Source organism: Agelaius tricolor, unplaced genomic scaffold, assembly GCF_023055355.1.
Source record: "Agelaius tricolor isolate 1412-34295 unplaced genomic scaffold, bAgeTri1.0.p SCAF_6, whole genome shotgun sequence".
NCBI lineage: Eukaryota > Metazoa > Chordata > Aves > Passeriformes > Icteridae > Agelaius > Agelaius tricolor.
In genome coordinates this window covers 27,200,737-27,223,075 of record NW_027269266.1, presented here as the reverse complement: position 1 = coordinate 27,223,075, position 22,339 = coordinate 27,200,737, and the positions used below count along the sequence as shown (strand labels likewise).

Sequence of the window (22,339 nt, the reverse complement as noted above, 5' to 3'; positions counted from 1 at the left end):
TTGCTGTGGTAGATTTGGTTGCACAGATGTTGCATTTTGAACTGAAAATTTTTCATGGCAGCTGTGTAAGGCTGCCTTAATCACAACAGGCTTCCTCAGCTGTCCTTTAGCTGTGACCTATGACATCTTCACTCCCTTACTTCTAAACCCATTTCCTAATAGAACCCAGCAGATCTTGTCTATGACAAATTGTTATTCTGGGTTGCAGCTGGAGATCTCATCATACGTGCAGTGTATTCTGGGGCTTATTCATTAATCCAGAGTAGTGGCCACAGGCAAATCCCTACATGCACCCTTCAGGTTTTAGAGTTCAGTTGTGATGAAAACTGGCCTAGTGAAATTGGCTATGAGTAGGATCTGTCTTCACACCTCTGCTGTAAGCAGCATGTGACTGTACTGCAGGGGGATGTCATTAGGTAATATATAGCTGCATTCTTATACAGAAGTACACAGAGTATGGGATGATTATGAATGCAAAATCCTAAGTGCATCTTGCTCAGATTTCTTGATTTTAACATTTGTATAATTTTACCTTGAAATAAACCATTGTGTTAAGAGGTCAAAATTGCAATCTCCTTGTGTGTTGTACATAGCCATCTCTCTGTACTCTAATGTATTTTTAAGTGATTGTGTACTGATCTACTGGGCTGAAAAAGCATCAAATCCACCTTGACATACAAAGTGATAGATTGAATACTTATGGCACAGAGGAGGATTCTTGTTCTTTGTCAAGGGCTTTATTAGTCAGTAAAGATGGTCATGAATACAAGATGGTGCTTTTTTGAGCATGCCTTGATTGCCATAAGTGAATAAGTGGGTTGAATTCTAAACCAGAGTTTCCCATGAGGATGTTGTTGAGGTAGGGCAAAGCCATGTCTAGGAAAATTAGCAGCAATGTATAAGCTGGAGCTGTGACTTGCTCCCACAGGCCTTGGAGCTGTAATTTGGCCAGTCCAAAAACATGGTTGACACCCAGAGATCCAAACATTAGACATCATACCAAAAGGATTAACTTATACAGATTTTGGATAAAGGTTTTAGAGGAAATAAAAGCCAGGAATTCCAGGACAGAGCAGATATATTTCTCAATAATACTCTTATTAATCGTTTCAAATACAAACAAAGATTAGTCACTAGGTTAGTTTTTCTTGTCAAGACTTCCTCCAGCATTTTGGCTTTTAACAAAAAGTTCTGAGGAAATCCACTCTTTTAGTACTTTGCCATCAACAAAATCTTTTCTATCCAGAAAGACAATTTAATGTAGCATGTTTCTGAAAGTGACAAGGAACAATCTTCTGGGTATTTATAGTTGGTGATAATATTGATTTATCTGAGAATGTAGTGTAAATGTTTGCCATTTGTGGTTCACTCTTCAAGATGCAAGAAAACCTCTGTACCTGTGGATTTAGTGGTGCATGAGGTCATAAACTGCATACTTCTTGGGTCATGAGGTTGGCAATTTATACATAAGATCCTAATATGCATTGGACACCAATGGTGTGAAATTTTTCTGGACTTATAGTTCAAGCAAGTTTTCTTTGTCTCACAGGTTTTATTATCTCTTGTTGCTCAAGTCTAGGACTGCAGGTCAAGAGAAGACAGCCTGTATACAGTATGTACACACTGCTGAGGCCTCAGCACCTTGCAGGATTAAACCCTCACTGAAAAGCTCTTTATCTGATCTAGTTTGATCAAACAAATTATGGTAAGAATACTTAAACTGTCTCCAAACTGCTGAAGTAAAATAAGGCAAAATACAGAAATATTAAATATAATAGTAAATCAGATCACTTTCTGATTTTGTGTTTTTTAATAAAAAATAATTACAGGAACAATAATTACTTTTTATTCTTAAACTGGATTGAAATGAAAGTTTCTAAAAAATTTTAATGAAAAGAGACTGCTCAAAAATATTTATACTTTTTAAAAGTGCCAATGCTCACACCAAAATCACTCTCAGATTTTTTTTTAAACATATCTTTGTCCCTGGTTAGGCTCCTGAAAATGTGAGGTCTTTGGCTTGATTTATCTACTGGAAGCGAAGAGAGTTGAATTAAATGTGAACAGGAGGTTGTAACCGTGCTATTTATTTAGTGGTTTTGAGAATTCTCAAGGAAATGTGTTTTCTATGCTTCTAATTTTGTTCATGTTCATCTCTTGATCTAAGAGTCTATTAGGATATTAATACACTTGAAAATATGATCAAAGAGTCATAGAAGAGACTGTGGTGGCTGGCATAGAGTGTGATGGTTTTATCTTTGCTTTTATGATTCAGTTTTTAAATGTCCTGCTGATATGCAGACTGATGATGTACAAACATTCTGCTTTTCTCCACTGCATTGAAACAGGGGAGAGTAAGTAGTCTATAATAAACATTTTCATTAAATTATGCAAAGGCAGAATAGAATCTGTATAAACATCTGTATATACAGTATACTAACACAATATTTAGCTGGATGATCACACAGGATTATGGCTGTGGCCTTCAGGAGAAACCCTCAACTATCTATCTCTCTATTTGGCTGCACAGTAAGTTCTTTCAGCTCAGTTTTTTGCATTAATGCTTCTTTTATTGTTCTTAATTAATGAGACTGGCATAAAGTACTGGAATATATAGCATAAACAGAGTTCTTTCAGTTGTTCAGATAGTAATACAAAGGCTATTAATACTGTACATGGTGCAAAACAAAGACAGACATTTTAAATCTCTGTGATTCTGATTGAACAAAACACTTGAATACACAAATAATCACATTTCTATGTGGGAAAGTCCCAAGGTAAGGACACCCTTAAGATACAACTTCCCTTAAAATGAGAGAATGCTGGAATATGGTGAAGGCTTCCAATCTCTGAAGTCTTGCCTTACCACAACAGTGGATACATTTATAAAATAGAACAAGAAAATTCTTTGAATGCAGATACCTAAAAACTTTGGAATGTGACAAAAACCATGTATTGCCTGCCTGTTGTGACATTCCAGGGAGAGATGCAACTCTGAGAAACTTATAGTCACATCCTGATTCTAATAATACCACTCAAGGGGTTTTTTCCTGTGCTACTGGGAAAGTCTCCTTCCACTGATTTTAGCTCTGCTCACTTCACCTATCATTCTACTGACAGGCCAGCCTAGTATATGTAGAAGAAGTGAGCTGTGTTCTGTTTTTCACTATAAATGGTAAACAAACCAGCCAAGACCCCATACCATGGTGTAAATGAAAATGTTTGCATGTCTGCAGAGCCAGGATCAAGAAAATTTGTGGAGTTGTTAAAGCTATCCCTAAAATATGATCTATACTGGGAGCCACAGTATATTTTGAGTTTCAAATTCTTCCTCCAGCATTCCTCTGAAACTATGATGAAGAAATTAAGCAGCAATGAAGATCAGTGTCTGTGGGATGTACCACATTCCATGTATGCTTTAATAAAAACATATGAAGAATAGGTATAGATAGTTTATACATTTTTGTGGTGTCTTCTAAGACTCTTGATTGATGTAAACTGGAACTTAGCAGTTCTTCATGTGGCCTCAATGTGCCTGCACCTGGAGTGCCTGAAGAGCTTAGACTTTAATTGACTAGGATGGTATTTAAAATGTAAATAGACATAAATGCAGAATGATTTCTAAAGTGTATGATAGGCACAGCTTGCTTTGTATTATAATGTGTGATATCAAATTACAGCGGAGAGTGCTATTTTGGAAAATAGGTATAGATAGGTGTTGAGTGGATTGCTCTGAAGGCTGGTCATAATACTCTAAGTCTTTTCACTCAGTTAACTTTTTCACTAGATTATTAGGATCTTTACAGCATCAGAGTATACCCCACAACTGGTAAAGTTTGCTTTGCTAACAGTAATCCAGATCTGCTGTCACAGAAAAGCCAGTCATATTAGTCCAAAGTTCAAAAAGTTCACATGTAAAAATTGCTTGTATAGTTTTGAAATAAATTAATGCAAATTGGAATCTTAGAGATGTTATTTCTTTCTGTGCACCTGTGAAATACCATTCTGATTTTAAATTTATTGCCTCTGAACTGTGTCACATGTTAGATGAAGGAGAGATTTAGACATGGTTGGTGCAGTTGTAAATTAATGGGTCATGCAATCTCTGTGACTACAGGTTAGTCATGCCCATTAATTTTCCTTCCAAATTTCATCTTTTAATGCAGGAAATATGGTTGGACTTCACATTTTGTTTGTATCTAGTAGCACTTAATCCTCTAGATTAAGTTTTTGGGGATTTTGTTGGGGTTTTTTCTTTCCTTTTTTTATATGGTTTGCTATGTAATTAGTGTTTTTAAAGGTAAAACTTCTTCATTACACCTACCGGTTTCTCCTCTGGGTTGGCAGCATTGTAAATTATTAAATAGAATTACAGACAGTGTCATGATAAGTTTTAATGTGACAATGAAGTGAGAGCATTGATCTTATGTAATTTGAGTCAGAAAAATCTGAACAGGTAAACTATTTGTAATTTCTTACAGCTGAATAGGAACATAAGTAATATTAGTAACAGAAAAAAGGCCATCTGGTCCAGCTTGCCTGAGTTTGTTTGCCTGGTTGATCATAATCTCAACCACCTGCTTTTCCACTGAGCTCTACTTCACCAGCCCTATCTAATTCCAGAAACAAATGTATCTGTCTCTTGTACACCTTTATAAATCTTTCCTTATAACTTTGAATATTTAGACCTTATGTGGTCTTATGGCACAGAAGATCCACAGAGTCTCAGAAGAGATCAGAGCTGGTAGGTTCTATATGCTCAGTAAATGCACAGAAAGAAGTGCTCCTGATCTAAGGGTTTGAATCTAGTTTCAGAGGAAGTATGTAGATGATTAGAAGCCTATTGTAATAGAATTAGATTAACATCTATGTGGTGATATGATTGCCCTAGCCAGTTGCAAAATGCAGATGTTTGTTTTGCTTTTAGATTTGGAAAAGACACCTGTACTATTTGTAATCTGTACTGATGTTATGCCAAAACATTTATTATTATTAGAGCCAAATTTTATCAAGACCATACTGTCTTTCTTGCAGTGTTGGTGGGGGAATAAGAAGAGTATTTAGTACTCTTAAACTTTTTTGGCTAGTAGCAGAAGAAGTAAACAAAAGGACTGTGAAGTAAAATTTTCTTTGTATAAACTGATGAACAAAAAAATGTTTTATTCTGACCATGTATTTCAATTCCCACTTGCTTTGTCAGACATGCTTCTTCTCTATGGCAGTGGTTAAATAATTGGGAACATTACTGAAGTGGGATTAAAATTATTTAAACAATCACTTAAAGTTTTGATCTGTTTCTGAAAGATCATGTCTATTTTTATATCCTTCAAGCTCCTTATAAACATATGTGAATTTACTGTTTTGATGTATTTGAGCAGCTGTCTCTAAGTTAGGTTTGCTTGTGTTTCTACGATGCCCCCCTACTGCCTTTTTTCTTAAATTCTTCTTTTCCGTCACTTTTCTCTGCCTGGAGGTGAAATAAAGAAGGTTCCTGTGCTATAGCGATTGTCTTAGATGTTGTGATATTGGAACCTGCCAGTTTTACTGATTTGATTATCTATGTCCTGATTCCCTAGTGTAAGCTCCTAGCAATACCTCTGGAGTTTTGGCTAAAGAATATTCTTAGTCTGGACTGGCAGAGCTGTGCTCTGCTTCCCTCTGGCCACTGTTTTGCTGTCACTGAGTGTCTCTTGGCTGGGAAGATGAAAAAAAATTGCTGGGATCTTCCATCAAAGACTAATTTTGTGGTGAGATGAACACAGGGTAGTCCTTTAATTTAAAAGGTTTGAAAGCTCGCATGCTATAGAGATAATGGATACTGGAATGCATATAAAATATCCTATGAAATTATACATAAATGCATACTGTTCAGTATGTCTTAACACACTGTAAAACTTTGTACTTACAAGTATGTTTTCCATAAAAAAATCAACACTTTTCAGATGAAGATTCTGTTTCCCTCTCCTCCCCTGTAATAGTAGTTGGAGATTGGCTGTGGAGTAATAGGACTTTTTTGGTAGACTAGAGTTGAGTTTGGCTCGACAGCACACTTGTTTTGGGTCAGTTCTTTGGTCTAGCAAAGGATTTTAACCGGAGATCTCAAAGCAGCAAAAGATCGTTCTGTTTTTATATTGAAAATGAAATACACTACCCTTGCCAGATAATAATCACACTATATAGAGTAGAGGAGCCTATTTTTCTTAGGCAGATCTGTTTCCTATATACAACTTCAGTGGTTGAGGTAAGCCTGCAGTCTAGTATCCTGCACTTCATAGCTTTAGCGCTGACTTTTGTGTGATTGGAAAGTACAAAGTACGACAGTTGCATCCTGCATTGAGCTTTCAGTCTTAGCTTGTTCTATAGCTTAGAGCAAGCAGATAAAGGATAAAAAAAGGAATGAATTTACAGTGGGATGTGTACAAATGTCATAGTTAATCATCTAAAAATCTTTTTTTTTTTCCATACTTGCTATTTTCTGTCTCTGAAATCCTTTTCTTTCTGTTAGCTCTGGTACTAATTATCCAGCCACTAGCTATTGGCCTTCAAAGTCAGAAAATGCAACATCATTCAGGAGACATGTGGCTGCCAAACCCAGTGAACATGTAGGAGTAGTGCCTTTACAGGTCAAGTGCTAGAGCTGCTCTTTGACAAATCAGTCTGAATTAGCATCGTAGGAGTCTGTTGGTATTCCTGCTCCCCCCCACCTCTGGCTTCATCTGTTAGTGGTTGGTGTTGCCAGCCATTGTTTTCCACTCCCAGACCTGCAATCTGTTTCAGTGCTTGCTGGTAGTGCAGGAGCACTTTCAGCCCTCCAAACTTATTACCAGAGCTTACAGCACACATTGAAATGGACCCCATACCTGAAACTCTACTGCACGTGGTTTCACCTGTCTTCTGCTCGTAATCATTTATCAATATTTTGGGGAAAGAGGAAATGTACGATAAAGTTACTCTTCTGACTGATATTTGGATGCTGATACTCCTGATATTTGGAGTTAAGAGTTAGCACAAGTAGCAAGGGGCACCCAGTAAAAGGCTTTCTTAAAGGCTGTTTCATGCTTTTTGGTTAAATGTGAGCATGCTGCCAGTGCCTGTATCCCTGTGGGTGGCTCCAATGTTAAGACCTTTTTGTGTAGTCCTAATTTAGGCTCATGTGTGTTCCCTGCTGAAGAGACAGGACAGGGAGTGATGGGAGACAAAACCTTGAAGACAACATTCTGGTGGTCTCTAGATAATCCCAGCTGACACACTTAGGGGTGCACTCTACCAAGTAGATCCCAGCTTGATGGAGTATGAAGGCAAATTTGTACCTTTCTTCATCACATTTAAATTGAGGCTGCATGCTTTGACAATTAACTGTGTTCTGCTCTCTTTATCTAATCTATTTAAATGGATTCCATGTCCTTCTTGTTAGAATGATAAATGAAAAAGGCTATTTAAGTCTTAGCATGCTTAATAGTGTCCAGAGCATCCATTACAGATGCAGCCATAGGTAATTACTTGATGGACACAGAGGATCTGTGGTCAACTATATGCTCTTAGGAAAGGGAACATAAAATAAGTTCTGACAACACTGGTCCAAATGTAGTTTGTGGAAGGACAGGTCTCTTAGCACACATCACATATGCTATAAATGAAGTGGATAAAGTTCCAAATACAATGGAACTACCACTGTTTAATAACCACAAGGCTTTTCCAATATGTCTGTAAATTTCTGTAGAATTTTTTGCAAATCTAGTCTGCATTTCCACACATCTGTCATTCAGGAACTTAGCTGAAGAAGTAATTTAAAACACTTTGGAAGAGATTGGAAGAGAAAAGTGGAGAGCCAATTCCTCTTTTATACCAGAATAAATTGACTTACCAGTGTTGATTCTTACTGTATCTAGTTGGAAAAAATGACCAACCAAATAAATGAATGCAGGAATTCAGCCTAAAAGGTAAAGGATACATGAAGGGGCCATGGATATTTCCTTTGGAAAAGTATGTTTATGTTTATGCTTTTAGGTTGGAAGACTTGAAATCATTCCAGTTCATCCTTTTTCTTTTTTTTTTTCTTTTTTTTCACCCTTGAGTGTATATTTCCCTAGCATTTTTTGAATATGTTGTTCTGGGGGGCAAAAAAAGTAAGATTAATGTGTCTCAGTTACTATCAGTTATTGTTTTCTTCCTAATATCCTCCAGCTTTATGTTGCTTTAATGTATGCACATTCAGAGTTTTGAACGTTGTGGGAAAAGGTTTCACTGGTATCCATTCTTGCCATTAAAGTGCTTCCCTTCTGAATATTGCCTGCCAAAGTATGTGGTATCCTGCAGAGCAAGAGGATGAGGACATAGATTGCAATGAAGCTGAACAGTTTGCACTTCCTAACAGTGACACCAGACATCAATCTTTTGTAAAGACAGCCCAGAATACAGGAGGAGAACTCTCAACCTCACTCCCCCACACAAAAAAACAAAAGGAGAATTATCTCTTTTTTTTCCCCCATTTCATTTCAGCAATTTCCTTCTAAGATCCTCCAAGATGAATATGTTCTCAAATTTCATAAGCTGACATTTCAGTGGCTGAGACTCTTTTGGGGAAAGAAAAAAAAAATAAATGGAAAGACTTGAAGTAAAACTTGGGGTTTAGATTTTTTAAAGTAATTTCTTTTTTTCCTTTTAAAATTTTATTTAATTTAGTCTCAGTTCTCTTTTTATCATCAGGCTAATGAATATAGTGCTAATTTTGTCACAGTTAATGCGCTTCACACATTCATGCCACAGTTTGACCCCAGTATTCAGTAGCACTAAGTTACACAGGTTGGCAAAAAAGACTGCCAGTGCTGTCATTGACCATCCTGGGAGAAGCTTAAGTCAAGTCTGCAGCTTGTATAAAGTGGCACAGACCTATAGAAGTAATTTTGAAACAGCTGTTGTTTTATTTTAAAATAAAACCTGTAACACAGAAATTTGTTACAGGTTTTATTTTAATGCATAAATGTAATTCCACAACACGATGATTTAGAGTTGTGAAATTCATGAGCCATATTCTCCTCTTTGTAGTAAAAAAGGAGCAGAAAGCAACGTGCTACAAAAAGTTTCTACACCAGTGAATTTCAGAAGTTAAAATATGGTGTGTCACTCAGTCAGGAGGCTGTGAGGTGTAAGGTGGATAAACCTTGTTATAACCAGGAGAAACCCTCACTGAATAAATGTGAGGTGTAAGGTGGATAAACCTTGTTATAGCCAGGAGAAACCCGCACTGAATAAAGGGTATTTGAAAAAAATTGAGGCCAGTATTTGTGGAAAATGCTTGATAGGGCTTGGGACCGGGTTCTCAAAGAGGATTTTATCTGGTTATCCTTGAAAGTGCCATGGCACCATTTTATTCTTTTTTTCAAAACAAATCAGAGCTGTTTTAACACTTTTACACATAAAGAATCTGTTATGAAATCCTTAACAACTGAAAAACGGAATACCTGAATCAAGCTTTATACACATGTGAAAGAGACAAGTGAAAGTGCAACAGGTACTGCCATCATGGTTCCTGATGGTGTAGAGACTCCTATCTTTGTTACAGAGATTGTACAGAGCTCAGGGAAACAAAGCTTTGACCAGCTGCAGAGCTGCTCCAGACAACTAGAGCACTTGAAAATTGGCTTCAGGAAGGTGTGAGAAACAGGCAAGTTATTGTAGCAGAATTTTTGTGAGACTTACTGTGGACTGAAAGACTTGGCAAACATTCCATTATTTTCAGAGTAAACTTATATACACAGTACTGAAGCGTAATCTCTATTGTATTTTTCTTAATTTTTTTAATGTTTCCTATTTGTCTTTGTGGAAATGTCCAAATCCAACAATTGCATGCTAAAATTGCTTTGGATCCTTTATCTTCTCAGTATCTTTTCACACCAAGGAATGTGCATTCATTTTCTGTTAGAATTGTGAGTGAAGTCAGAGATTGAGTCACTGTTATTTATTTCTGAATCTTACCTGACAGCCTTTATTCCTTTGTAGCTTTCCATGGTGTATGTAGAAACAGACTGTTCTGTTTCTGGAAACTATGAAAAGCTCACAGGCCTTGGGTTAACACTATCCTAATGTAATAACTGAGATTCTTACTCTGGTTTACATGGATATAACAATGGTGCAAGAAATTTGACTCATGCTGCTTAGTTTTCAAGAGAACTGCTCCCACTTGTTTCAAGAGACTGAATCTTTGGGTGTGCTGTGGCTTTTTCTAGCCTTCCCGTTGATGTCCCATGCTTATGAGGACGCCAGGAAATAACATAAGGCACGTATGGGTTGAGAGGACCATTATTTTTGACCTGGCCAGCCTCTGCTTTCCTAACCACATGATCTTTTAAATATTTTACAGATTCAGAAGCGTATCTGGGTATAATTCACAGTCCCCTGGATTCTTGCTAGAAGGGGATAGGATCTGGCCTGTTGTTTATTCTGGGTAGCATGTGTAATACTTTGGCTTATCTTGATTCTTCCCACGTTTCCCCAGACCATTCTGCATCTTAAGTTTTGCAGATCTTATTGTGGACTTTTTTGTGTGGGAGCAGATTTGTGTTTTCAACTGGTATGGCAGCAGATCAAGCAGGAAGTTTTGGCTTGTGCATACATTCTGGAGGCAGGTTTTGTGGAAGGTTGCTCGAATTTTTGGCTTACAAACCATGGGAGTATATACCATGTATTACTTGATTACAAGTTAGCCCACTCACTAAATACTTTGCTGACCACATGGAGTAACATAAGAAGAAGGCTGAAAAACAGATAATCCTGACTAAAGCTCAGAAAGAGCACATCTCACATCCCCAAAGGATCAGATGCTGAACACCAAGTGAAATTTACTAATTAAACTGTTGGATTGTGATTGTATAAACCACAGGGTGTCTCTTGGTAGCATAATTTTATTTTGATACTGTCTTTGTGACAGGCTGTGTGATTGCCTGTCCTGGCATTACCTGGGTAGAACAATGTGCATTTCATTGCAAAATGGTGAAGGAGGACTAGGTAATACTGAGGCTGAAAAAATGCTTTTGAGTTGTTCCCTCTTGTCCTGACACACCAGCTTCATGAACAATGGCTGATATTTTATACAGTGGTGGAACTCCTACTTTCTAAAGGCTGAGAACTGGTCTTGGTCAAGAACATGCACAGATAGGTGCTTCTCAAGAAAAATGAGAAAAAGAGAAAGGTTAAGAAAATTGTTTGAAGGCTGATAGTAAATCAAATCTAGTTCACCACTTGAACTCGGATCTCCTTACAGCCAGTCTTTGGTTTACAAATGTGATTATCTTGAGAATAAAAACTGCTGAAACTCACAAGGCAAAGGCCAAAATTTAAGAAGAGCGTGTCTTATTAAAAAAAAAAAAAAACAACAAAAAACAAAAAACCAAAACACACACAAAAAAAGTGTACATTTCCCTGTATACATGCTTCCTGGTGTGTGGTATATAACAGAGCCTTCCAGATAAATTCCTTGGATCTAGTTCTGTTCTCATTAAACCCGCACAGCTCTGTGCTAACACTAACGTAACCGAGGAAAGAATTTTTCCTATAAGAATTATATTTCTAATAAGCAGGAAGCAGAGCTTTTTGGCAAAATCAGTTATCCTGCCACTCTGCCTGAAGAATACTAAAACAAAAAACATAAAGCAAAATTGGCTCAGAAGAGTCACAAAATAAGGGCTACACCATAACAGACTGAACAGAAGAGTTCCACCACAGTTCATATCTACTTTTGTTGTGGAGATGATAGCTAATCTGTTAGATTCTGGTTTTATGTGAGGTGGATCCCAAACAGGTCCTAAAATACAGACTTTTTGGCAACTTTCATTAAAATAAATCCAGTAATTGTCCTTTCCAGTAACAAAATTTAAGTGGTACTGTATTGCAGGGGTTGCTTGTCCAATGCAAGTGTAGAATCAAAGAGGGAATAAGATTCTGTGAAAAAGCTCTGCATGAGAAGGGATTTATTCAAATTCTTAAAAAGCAGCAATAGTACACTAAATTGGGAAGAGCTGTTGACTCCCTTCAAGGCAGAGGCCCTGCAGAGGTAACTTGCCAAATTAAAGGTCTGGATGATCACCAGCTACAGAAGTTTAACAAAGACAAGTACTGAATTCTATACCTGGACCAGAACAGCCCTGGATGTACAGACAGACTGGGGAATGAGAAGCTGGAGAGCAGGGCCAAGGAAAGAGACCTGGGGGTCCTGGTTGATGTCAAGTTGAACGTGAGCCAGCAGTGCCCCGGCAGCCAGAAGGGCCAACCCTGGCCTGAGGGCATCAGGCACAGCATCACAGCCAGGCAAGGGAGGGGATTGTCCTGCTCTGCTCTGAGCTGGGGCAGCCTCACCTCAAGTTCTGGGGGTAGTTTTGGGTACCACAGTATAAAAAAGACATTGAACTGTTAGAGGGTGTCCAAAGGAGGGCAACAAAGATGGTGGAGGGCCTTGAGGGGAAGACGTATGAGGAGCAGCTGAGGGCACTTGGTCTGTTCAGCCTGAGGAAGAGGTGACTGAGAGGAGACCTCACTGCAGTTATAACTTCCTGTGAGGGGAAATGGAGAAGCAGACACCGATCTCCTCTTTTTGGTGAGCAGTCATGAAGCATCAGGGAAGGTTTTGGTTAGATATCAGGAAAAGGTTCTTCTCCCAGAGGGTGGCCAGGCAGTGGAGCAGGCTCCCCAGGAAAGTGGTCAGAGCACCAAGCCGGACAGAGTTCAAGAATTGTTTCAGCAATGCTCTCAGACACATGGAGTGATTCCTGGCACTGTCCTGTGCTGGGCCAGGAGTTGGACTTGATAATCCTTGTAGGTCCATTTCCGACTCAGCATATTCTATGATTCTATGATTCTACGAACACATCAGTCAGAAGAAGGCAGTAAGGTAGTGAGTAATCAAACAGTTGGGGTTTTTTTGTGAATCAGAAAAGGTAAGAGTTTAGCAAATAAATTATTTAAATGCTATGTATTTTCCTATATTTTATCTTTTTAGGTAGGATTGAAATGCATAGAAATGACTGACATTTCTACCTTTCAGGCTGTTTTTATTTCCTCAGTCATCCTGGGCTTTCTACTAATTCTGACTAGAGAAAAGTAGACCCAGGAGATGATCCCTTTGTGATTGCTTGTAGGTGAATGCAGCAGAGAGTACCTACCTCTGAAGCCCTGTGGGTTTAGGAACAGCAGATTCCATACTGGTGTCAGCTGGGGCCATGCCATATTCTAAAAGATGGCTAGCATAGCAAAACTGAAGGCTCTGTTTAAATTTAAGTAGATGCTGAAGGGAAACTTTCACCTGTTCTCCTAGCTACAGTCAGTGTTAACTGTGAGGGAAAAGAAACTTTAAGTGACTCATCAGCTGTATTTTTTTCCATATTACTTAAGATCCAGGTATTATAAAGCTTGTCTGCATATTTTAATTAAAATTTAATTTCTAGTCTTTTATAAAAAAGAGACATCAAATCTTTACCATTTCACTGATTCTAAGGATTTTATAAAATGGCTGTTTCCATTGAAATCACTCCTTAAAATGACTGTAGGTTTTTATTGGCATACATGTTTTCTTCTGTTGTCAACCAAAATGTGTTGAGCTATGAAAATTACTTAAAATTACTGGAATTAACAGCAAAAAAAAATCTCATTTTGACACCTCTGTATTATGTATTCTTCAAGAGGAATCTAATGTGCACAATGAATGTTTCCTACTATTAAAAAAAAATTCTTCAGAAGTAATAAAATATGGCCCAGACATTGGATCTGTCTTAGGGTTTCACAGAATGGAACTTGATTAGTAATGAAAAATTATTTTTAAATAAAAAAATTAGGCCTAAGTCAAATCACTGGTCATCTTACCAATATGATTTTGAAAGTGTGTGAAACATTACATTTTATGAATTAATTAGGAGGACAAAGGAATGGAGAAGTACAAAAGAATGATAACATCAATAATCTTTCTTCATTTTGGAAAATCCAGAAAAGAAGATAAATGGGACTGCTGAAAAAAGCCTGGCTTCAGCTTCTTCTTAGCCAGTGCTTTATTGCTGTTACAAGGCTACTAGTAAGTTCCTTCAAAGCCTGTGCTTCTCCAGGCCAGTTCCCTCAGCCTCTCATTTTTTTTCTTCTAGTAACAGAATCTGTACATTGAACTAATGCTAAAATGAGAAATCTTCATTTTCTTTTGGAATAAATTTTAGGATACAAATCTCTCAGCTGCTTGGAGCCCACCGATTTTAGGAAGTGCAGGTCTGATTCTGAGATGGCATCAAGGAGGCTTTAAGGGCTAGAATGAAAACTGAGGGCCAAATCATACTCTGTCCTTCATTCAGCAGTTTCTGTGTAGCAGCAATCTTCCTTTGTCACCTAGCTACATGGCATCATTTATTCTCTGTTGGGATTACATGCTGATTCTTTAAATTGTGTGATGGATGAAAATATTAATTGATTAAGTAGATGTCGGTAATAACAGTAGTAATAATAATAGTAATAAATTCAACAATTTAAGTACCAGTTAATTCAAGTACCAATTTTTGGTTGTCCAGTACCAAGATGCAGTTGCCCTGTTGTTCCCCAGATGAGAATAGCTCATCATGTCTCCATTAACAGGAAACTGGGGAAAGCCACAACAGGAAAGGAGGCCCTTGCTATCCTGGGTTTTAACTTTTATAACTTACCTCACAGCTACATGAAAAGGAAATGCTACCTTCATCTTCACTGACAGGTAGTTCTTCATAATAGCAGCAGATGCAGAGCACTTGGATCTCTCTCTTCTGAGACCCAAGTGAGTCTCAGGAACTTAAAGCTGGTCCTGCTGTGAGCAGGATGTTGGACTAGAGACCTTTGGTGGTTCTGTCCCACCTGAATTACCCTATGATTCCTTGAGGTTCACTCTCCTCAATCAAAGATAGGGGGTTTGGGTATAGTGTATTGAAGTTATCTATTTTTTAAATTGTATTTAACAATCACATTTGAATTATGAAACATCAAAAATTCCATTAGAACACTGTCTCAGTGGCTTCTCCAATTCCATTGCCTATTTTTTTCCTGTGGCTTCACAGCAGGATTTGATAATTTTATAAAATGCAGTAATACTTCCTGTTTTCTGCATGATTTTTTTTTTAATCTGTGTTGGTATTGGCTCAACCTTCCTTTCTTTATTGGTCATTATGTAATTATACATATGAGAAAGTCTGTGTAAAAGAGTCTTTTATAATTTTATCCCCATTCAAATAATTTTTTCATTTTCTTTTAAGAAATGAAAAAGTGAAACCACAAGTTTTCTGTAGAGACATACAATTTCATTTCTCTTGTGGGCAGTTGGTGAGCAGTCAGCTTTATTCCATGAAGAATGCTCTGTCTGTTTCTTAGATTTGAGAGATGTCTTTTTGGCATTATAGTTGTAGTATTTTTAATATACTAATGGTTACAGACTGAGTTTTGGGGTGATCTATTTCACCCATTCATATTATTCTTCTGCTTCAAATAAGTTCTTGATGATCAGCTTCTTCAGATTAATGTTAATACATCTTTTTTTCCAATTGAGTCTGCCTATTTCTCAAAGGAATTTGATGTAGTCTGTGCCATTGGTGTCATCAACAATAGGAATAAGTAGTAGGATTTAATTTACTTACCTATAAAAGAAGTCAGAAATAGCTGTAGCAGTTAAATTACTTGTGGAAGAATTGTTTGTTTATCTCCCCAATATTGCTGTGGTGCATTTTTGAATGATCATTTAAGCTGGCTCACACATCTGAATAACTAACATTTCACCAATATTTGGTTACCTTATTCCATATACTTGTTAGTGTAAGAGGCAGTTTAACTGAAAAATGAATCCTAATAAAATGCCTTTTTAGTAATTCGTTTTGAAAACCATTTGACCTTAACTACAATGAAAGTAGACTGTAAAAATCATCATAGATTCCCTTCCTTGAACTTTTCATAATATTGAAAAATGACTGAGGGAAAGAAGAAAGATCCAGTTACTGTACCCTGTTTGCACAGCTGTACTTCATTGAGTGGAGGCTTGTGTTACACACATTTTGTGATAGGAAGTAAATGCTTTTAAACCAACTAAGGAGACAGGTCTTTAACCTCCACCTTTTCAGATGCTTTTTTCACTCATTTAGCTTCTGTCGAGGTCTTGAGAAACATTTCAAACACAAATTATTATTGAATACTGAAGCTCACCTGAATAATTAATTTCCTGGTTTGTTTATTAGGCATTGAGATGAGTTTGGTTGGTGTTTTTTTGGTGTTTTTTTTTTTTTTTTTTTTTTTTGAGAGACATCATCAATTATTGATATAGTGAACACTTGTTCCTTCAGGAACAAATGCCTTTAAAGAAGAAAGAATTCTTAGACTCCGTGTTAAGTGTTATTTGATAGTTGAAATTACGCATTTATTTCAGCAATTTTAAGTATTTTTAAGGCCTTAGAGATAATTTAAAAATGATTTTGTGATGTTAATTACCAAATTGTCAAAATTATATTATATTATAGCAATCCCAGTTGCTAGCATGCAAGACTGTTACCTCCTGTTACAAGACTATCTAGTCCCCTAAATGGTAAAGGTACGTTTAGATTCATTAAGAGGATTTTTTTTTACTTACTTTACACTAGAAGTACATGTTAATCACCAGACCTAAGCTATTTGATGTAAACTTGGGTGCAAATAATTACAGGACTTTAGACAGCCATTATAAAATAGTTTTCTGAATGTGATTCTAATGTCTGCCAGAGGCACTTCTCTAATGGCTCCGGTGAAACAAGGTCAGTGGCAATGGGAGTGTGCAGCTGGCAGACAGCCAGTCAACTTTTAATTTCTGTAATCGGCTGAGGCTTTGTGTACAACTTCATCCCTTGAAGTACATGAGACCTTAAATTAAGAAGTATGATAAATAGGCATTATTTGTGCTACATTGACTGCGTGCTTTTTCCTTTATTCTGTAATTAAGGTAATCCTTACAGCTGATGGCCACGACTATTTCTGTTTTAATATCCCACTTCACACTGGCCAGATACAGTGCAGACAGGCTACCCAGGCCTGCACTTGTGTGAGAAAATGCCTTGAAATATAATCAGGGTTTTGAAGTATTCTTCATTTCAGTGCATTAGAGCTATCATGCCTTTGAAGGACATGGCTGACACTGATTTTGCCTATATTCCAGCATTTTTTTTTTTTAACTGTAACAATAGAGCCACTGCTCTTCTTTGGCTGTGTCAAGGCTTCCCAGCAAGCATCAGTTTGTTTTTTCCATTTGTCACTAGTGGGCAGGCAGTGGCTGTGTTTTGTGGTCTGTGGCATAAGTGGGTTGAAGATTCACACATTCCAGAAAAATGTAAGCATAAAAGCTGATACCAGTTAAGGTGTTTAAATTTGATGCATACGATTTTTGGAACATTTTGTGTCCCCTTCTAGTCTTTATCAAGTTCAAGCATGAGAGCATGCTCAGTCTTTGTCCCTCTGAATCCCATACAGAGCTCCAACTGACTCATGTTACCAGAAGTAAGATGAGGCTTTCTGGCTGTTTAATTCTCATCTCACACATCCTTCTGCTCTTCCAGCAATGATTTTAATTCCTGCTACAGCCTCTCCTTACTTCAGCATGAAATTTACACTGACTTGTGTGCACTGACAGACATGTAAATAACCCTGCCTACACAAACTCAGCTTTGAGCATTAGGTTTTATTTTTTGTTAATGTAAAATAGCAAAGTGTAAATTGGAGGATTAGTTGCTTCTAGCTTAAGAAAAAAAGGCCTTGGGAAACAAATGTTGCTTCTCTAGCACAAACCTCATTAGAAATTTTGTGTTTTGCAGAGGTTAATATACTGTGGGCTGCACACCAAGTACACCATAGTTCAGAAGATTACAACTTATTCACAGCGTTGAGACAATCTCTACTGCAGAAATACACCTCCTGGGTAAGTTGCACAAGATTTGACAAACAAGTTAATATCAACAAGTTTTAGTAAAAGTTAAAACATAGCATTTATTTCCCTTCAAAGAAAAACATAATTTTTTAAAGATGCTTGATGCTGAAGGCACAGAAGATGAAACTGAAGAATCTGATAATCATAAGTTTTAAAATATGTTCACTAATTTGTACAGCAAACATGAAAATAGCTACAAAAATTAAAGAAGGCTAACTATATAACTCTGCATTTATATTTTCATAACTTTTTGAGTGGAATGGAGAATTTTCATTCAGTTATTCATACATGAATTCAGAAAAAAACCAGTATAATTTAACTATTTCAGAATATGTCTGTCTAGCTAAAAGGAGCAGGGAGAGAAATCATCATTAAAATTTGCTTTGGACACGCCTATGGATTTATTCGTCTCTGCTCATTCATGTCATATCAGTACCCTTGTAGGTAAGAACAGTATGTTACATAGCATTATTTCAGATAAAATTAATTTGAAATCATGAGCTGTGTACATATTCAGTATTTATATACATATTTAAAAAAAATATTTCCAAATGCATTAATAAATGTAACATAATATTTAGGGTTTAGTTCTGCACCCAGGGTAACTGCTGATTTCCTAAGTTGAGCCCTCATGTTCTCTTTTGACTGTTTTGGTTTTTTTTAATCAGATTGTAGTTTGTCTGGTTGTGTATTATTCAAAATTAATAACTTCAAATTTTAATTTTCAGAATTAGAGTTCAAAAGGGATATTAAATGTATTTACATATATAAATACATACATATAATTATATAATTATATATATTCTCCAGTGAGATATAATATGGGTGGTGAAGGAAACCCACAGTCCTTTGGCAATCTTTCTATCCAGCCTGTGAGCAAATGACTCAAAGTCATGAGAGTGTGCTCACCCATGGAAATCCAGTATAACTCCATTAACTTGGGTAAAGTGGATTTGTGCTAATGTAACTGAACATGGACTTAGTCTCTAGATCGTAACTGTCATAAGTGCATGACATTAAATTAGTTAAAGTGCTACATTCCAGGGAAATTTTCTTCTGAAAATCATGAAGGAATACTATTTCTTAGATCTTTTTCTTGATGTCTTCTATATAAATTCTTGTTGTTTATTTATTAAGAAAATAATTATGTGATGTTAGCAAGATTACCTAGAATTTAAATTACTGTAATGAACAATAGCAGAAGGGATGTCTGTGACAACCCTACTTTCTCTGTAAACACTGCTATGTTAAAGATTTAACCTTTGCCCATTTACCCATTGGGACCATATGTGCAAATGCTTAACAAAAACAATAATTCAAAAAAGACAAAAAGCCTGTGTGTACATATGGGTGTATATATGAGAACTTCGTCTGATGGCATGATTTTGAGGATGATTCTTCAGAGAGCATAAAAGACTCGAAAGACCAAGATGTTTGGCCACCTTGGATTCCAAAGACCATCCTCAGGACCACACTGATATCACTTGGCAAATAATATGTGTGCATTTAAAATTCATATGCTTTGTGCAAAGGGAAATGAATCAAGGAATGCATGGTACTTTTGTGTGCCAGGTTTTTTGCACCAAGTATTTGATATTAACCAAAACATATGGTTAATGTAAATACTGTTTTGCCTCCTCCCGGAACTTTTCAGACATACACCAGTTTCCTTTCTGCAATGACTTATTGTGCATGATCACAATTCTTGCTAACTCTTACAGAACTGCTATTTTTTTGCACTGACAGTTTTGTCCAGAACCATGGATGGATCTGCCTTGAAGCTGAAACTCAGTGAAGTCATTAGTTAATCTCAGATTGATCTGATCTTGTTGAATGTGTACTATACTGTTCAATGGGTTTGACATCAAATTTTGTGGAGAGTGTGAGAAACTTATGGTGGATGGTGTGGGATTATGTGACTGTTCTGTTGCCAGCTCTGTTGTGTTTTAAGTTAAACATTTTAAGATAAATAAATCAGCATGTTAATCTATGACTGAAAATAATATGAAATGAAAGAGAATAGAAAAACATGCTTGACAATCAGTGGTGTGAGATGTACTCCTGATTTTGGAACCGAATGTATAGTGCTTCATGTTTTTTGCATACACAATGTTTCTGTTTCTCCACTGGAGGGGCCATGGAGGAGCAAATCTACTGTGTAGACAGAGAGATACTGTTGAGGTCCCATTTAGTGGGAAAAAAGATGTCAAAAAAAGTATATTAATTTTTAAGAAGAAGACAGCAAGCTAAAGCAAGATAATACTATATAAATGAATGTAAAAGTGACAAAACAGAGTCAGAGTGCAGTTGTGAGAGATTTGCACATGCTATTTGAAAAGCTATGGTTTAATGCTTTGAGTACCATTCTCAACTTTAAGGGTAAGATTTAATGCAAGTATTAAATCCATAATAATTTGATCACTTTAGACAGTACATTTAGATAAAGTGTTGAACTATGCCTTGGTATAAAAGCAGTGGAAACATCTACATACAAGTCTGGAAATGGAATAGGGAACACAGTTTTCACTGCAGTCAGTCACTTGTCTACTGACAAGTCTGCCAGGTCTGGGATCTGTAAAAAATGGGTTGGCTCTTTTGATTTTTTTTTTTTATTTTATCCATGCCTTTAACTGCTGCAGAGTCCTCCCAGGAGTTCCTGCCCACACGAACTTGCTGTCAGCAGCTGTCCTGCAGCCCCCCATGCCCTACAGATCCTCTGCAGCCGCATCAGCAGGTGGCCCCAGAGACCCAGCATGGAAATTCAGCATTCCTGCTAAACCTCAGGAGTTTCAATGCACTCCTTTTCTGTCGTGGAAGTGGTTATAACCTTTTACTTCCAAATGGGAGGAAAAAGGAAGAGATGCCCACATGGGAGAGTGGGCAATGGACCTTTCAAAGGGGCAATGCCTTTGGAGTGGGGACCAACAGCTGCAATGTGGCAGCCCAGATGCAAATGTCTCTGCAACCCCCTCTGGGTGCTTTCCTAATCTCTGCTGCTGAATTCCCAAGTGAAAAAAGATCTGTCAGCGTGATAAAAGTTTTCTTGTAGTTTTGACCAGAAATTTCATTCTAGAGCCAAGAAAGCTTTTCCTATACAAACTTGTTAAAGCTGGTACATTGCCATGAAATCTTTTGATTTGGTGAACTGGCATTTCCAGTAAAGAACTGTTTAATGATTTTTTTTTTCCCTTAGATTGCTCTTCTTGTTTCAGTGGAACCACAAATAGGAAAAGTCAAATCTTGGTATGGGAGAAGTTTTCATTTCTCCCTATGAGTTTGACTTCCATAAATGATCTTTAAAATCCTTTCTGTGCAAAATAAAGCTTACACTGCAAGAAAATGTGAGGCAGTTAGTAAAGCATTCTCCTTTGACAGCTTCAAATTTACCTATAGATTTATATAAAATTTCCTTCATCCCACCGCTTAGCAGGGAAATCCTAGTACTCTTCTGTAAAGTAAGTTAGGAAATAAATATGAAGATGATCCTTCTTTCCCCTTTGAGTCATTGTAAATACCACCAAATTGCTTCTGATACTTTTAGGGAAAAAGCATATAATTTTTTTAACCTTGCTTTCAATCCTGTAACCACTTCCATGAACAATCTGAAAACCATCTGGTTTGGTTTTTTGGCCTTTTTTTAATCAATTTCCTCTCCATTCCTTTTTTTAAAAAATCCTGCTGTTATCATGCCATTAGACAGAAACTTAGTCCCCCTCTATTACCTTTTAATTCCTTTACTTCTTGGAAAGCAGCTTCCAAGACAGAAACAGAAACACCCCATAGGTAATTTGTGGGGCAGCTGTGATCCATGAAGCCTTTAAATGTAGATTTTGAAATCCCAGCTGTCGCAGCCCTGCCAGGTGATACTGCAATGGCTTCAGGGTTTTGTCCTACTGTTTCAGACGTTGTCTGGTGTTGAAGCCAGCAGACAAAGCTGATATTGCAAGGTCCTAGTCCTCCGTTGGTTTGTCACAGTGAGATGTGTCTGTGGTGACTTTCTTAAGAGCATCAGTCACATCACTGGGGTGGAAGTGCAGCTGTTTCACAGCCTCGGTGTGACTTCTAATCTATTGGGCAGCCCTGTTGGCTAAAACTGAGAGAATAGTGGTTTTACATGCTATACCTAGACCTACACTAAAGGAATTCCTGGTCCAGGAGGCCTGTCATGGTAATTGGACTGCCTTCTTGGATGTCAAAAGATTTGATTTTTTGCGAAAAGGACAGTAGTAATTCGGAAATATATTTTTCTAATTTTCCTGTGCTTCACAGGGAGCTCTTGTTGCCAAACAGATATTCCCTGAGTGCTAAAGAGATTTAAAGTTTTGAAGATACCTCTGCTACTGTTTAGTTTAGGAAAAATCTCTGTATTTTAGAGAAGTATTAACTTTTCAGTATAGGTGATATAACACA

The 22,339-nt window shown here is 37.1% G+C and overlaps 1 protein-coding gene across 1 annotated transcript in view; it reads left to right on the top strand.

Annotated features, from left to right (window-relative positions):
- The window catches only part of AGMO (alkylglycerol monooxygenase), a 187,379-nt gene that overhangs the window by 59,271 nt on the left and 105,769 nt on the right, over window positions 1-22,339 (top strand). The window contains exon 4 of the mRNA XM_071429114.1: window positions 17,817-17,920. Coding sequence (XP_071285215.1) covers window positions 17,817-17,920 — 104 coding nt within the window. The remainder of the gene's footprint in view (window positions 1-17,816; window positions 17,921-22,339) is intronic.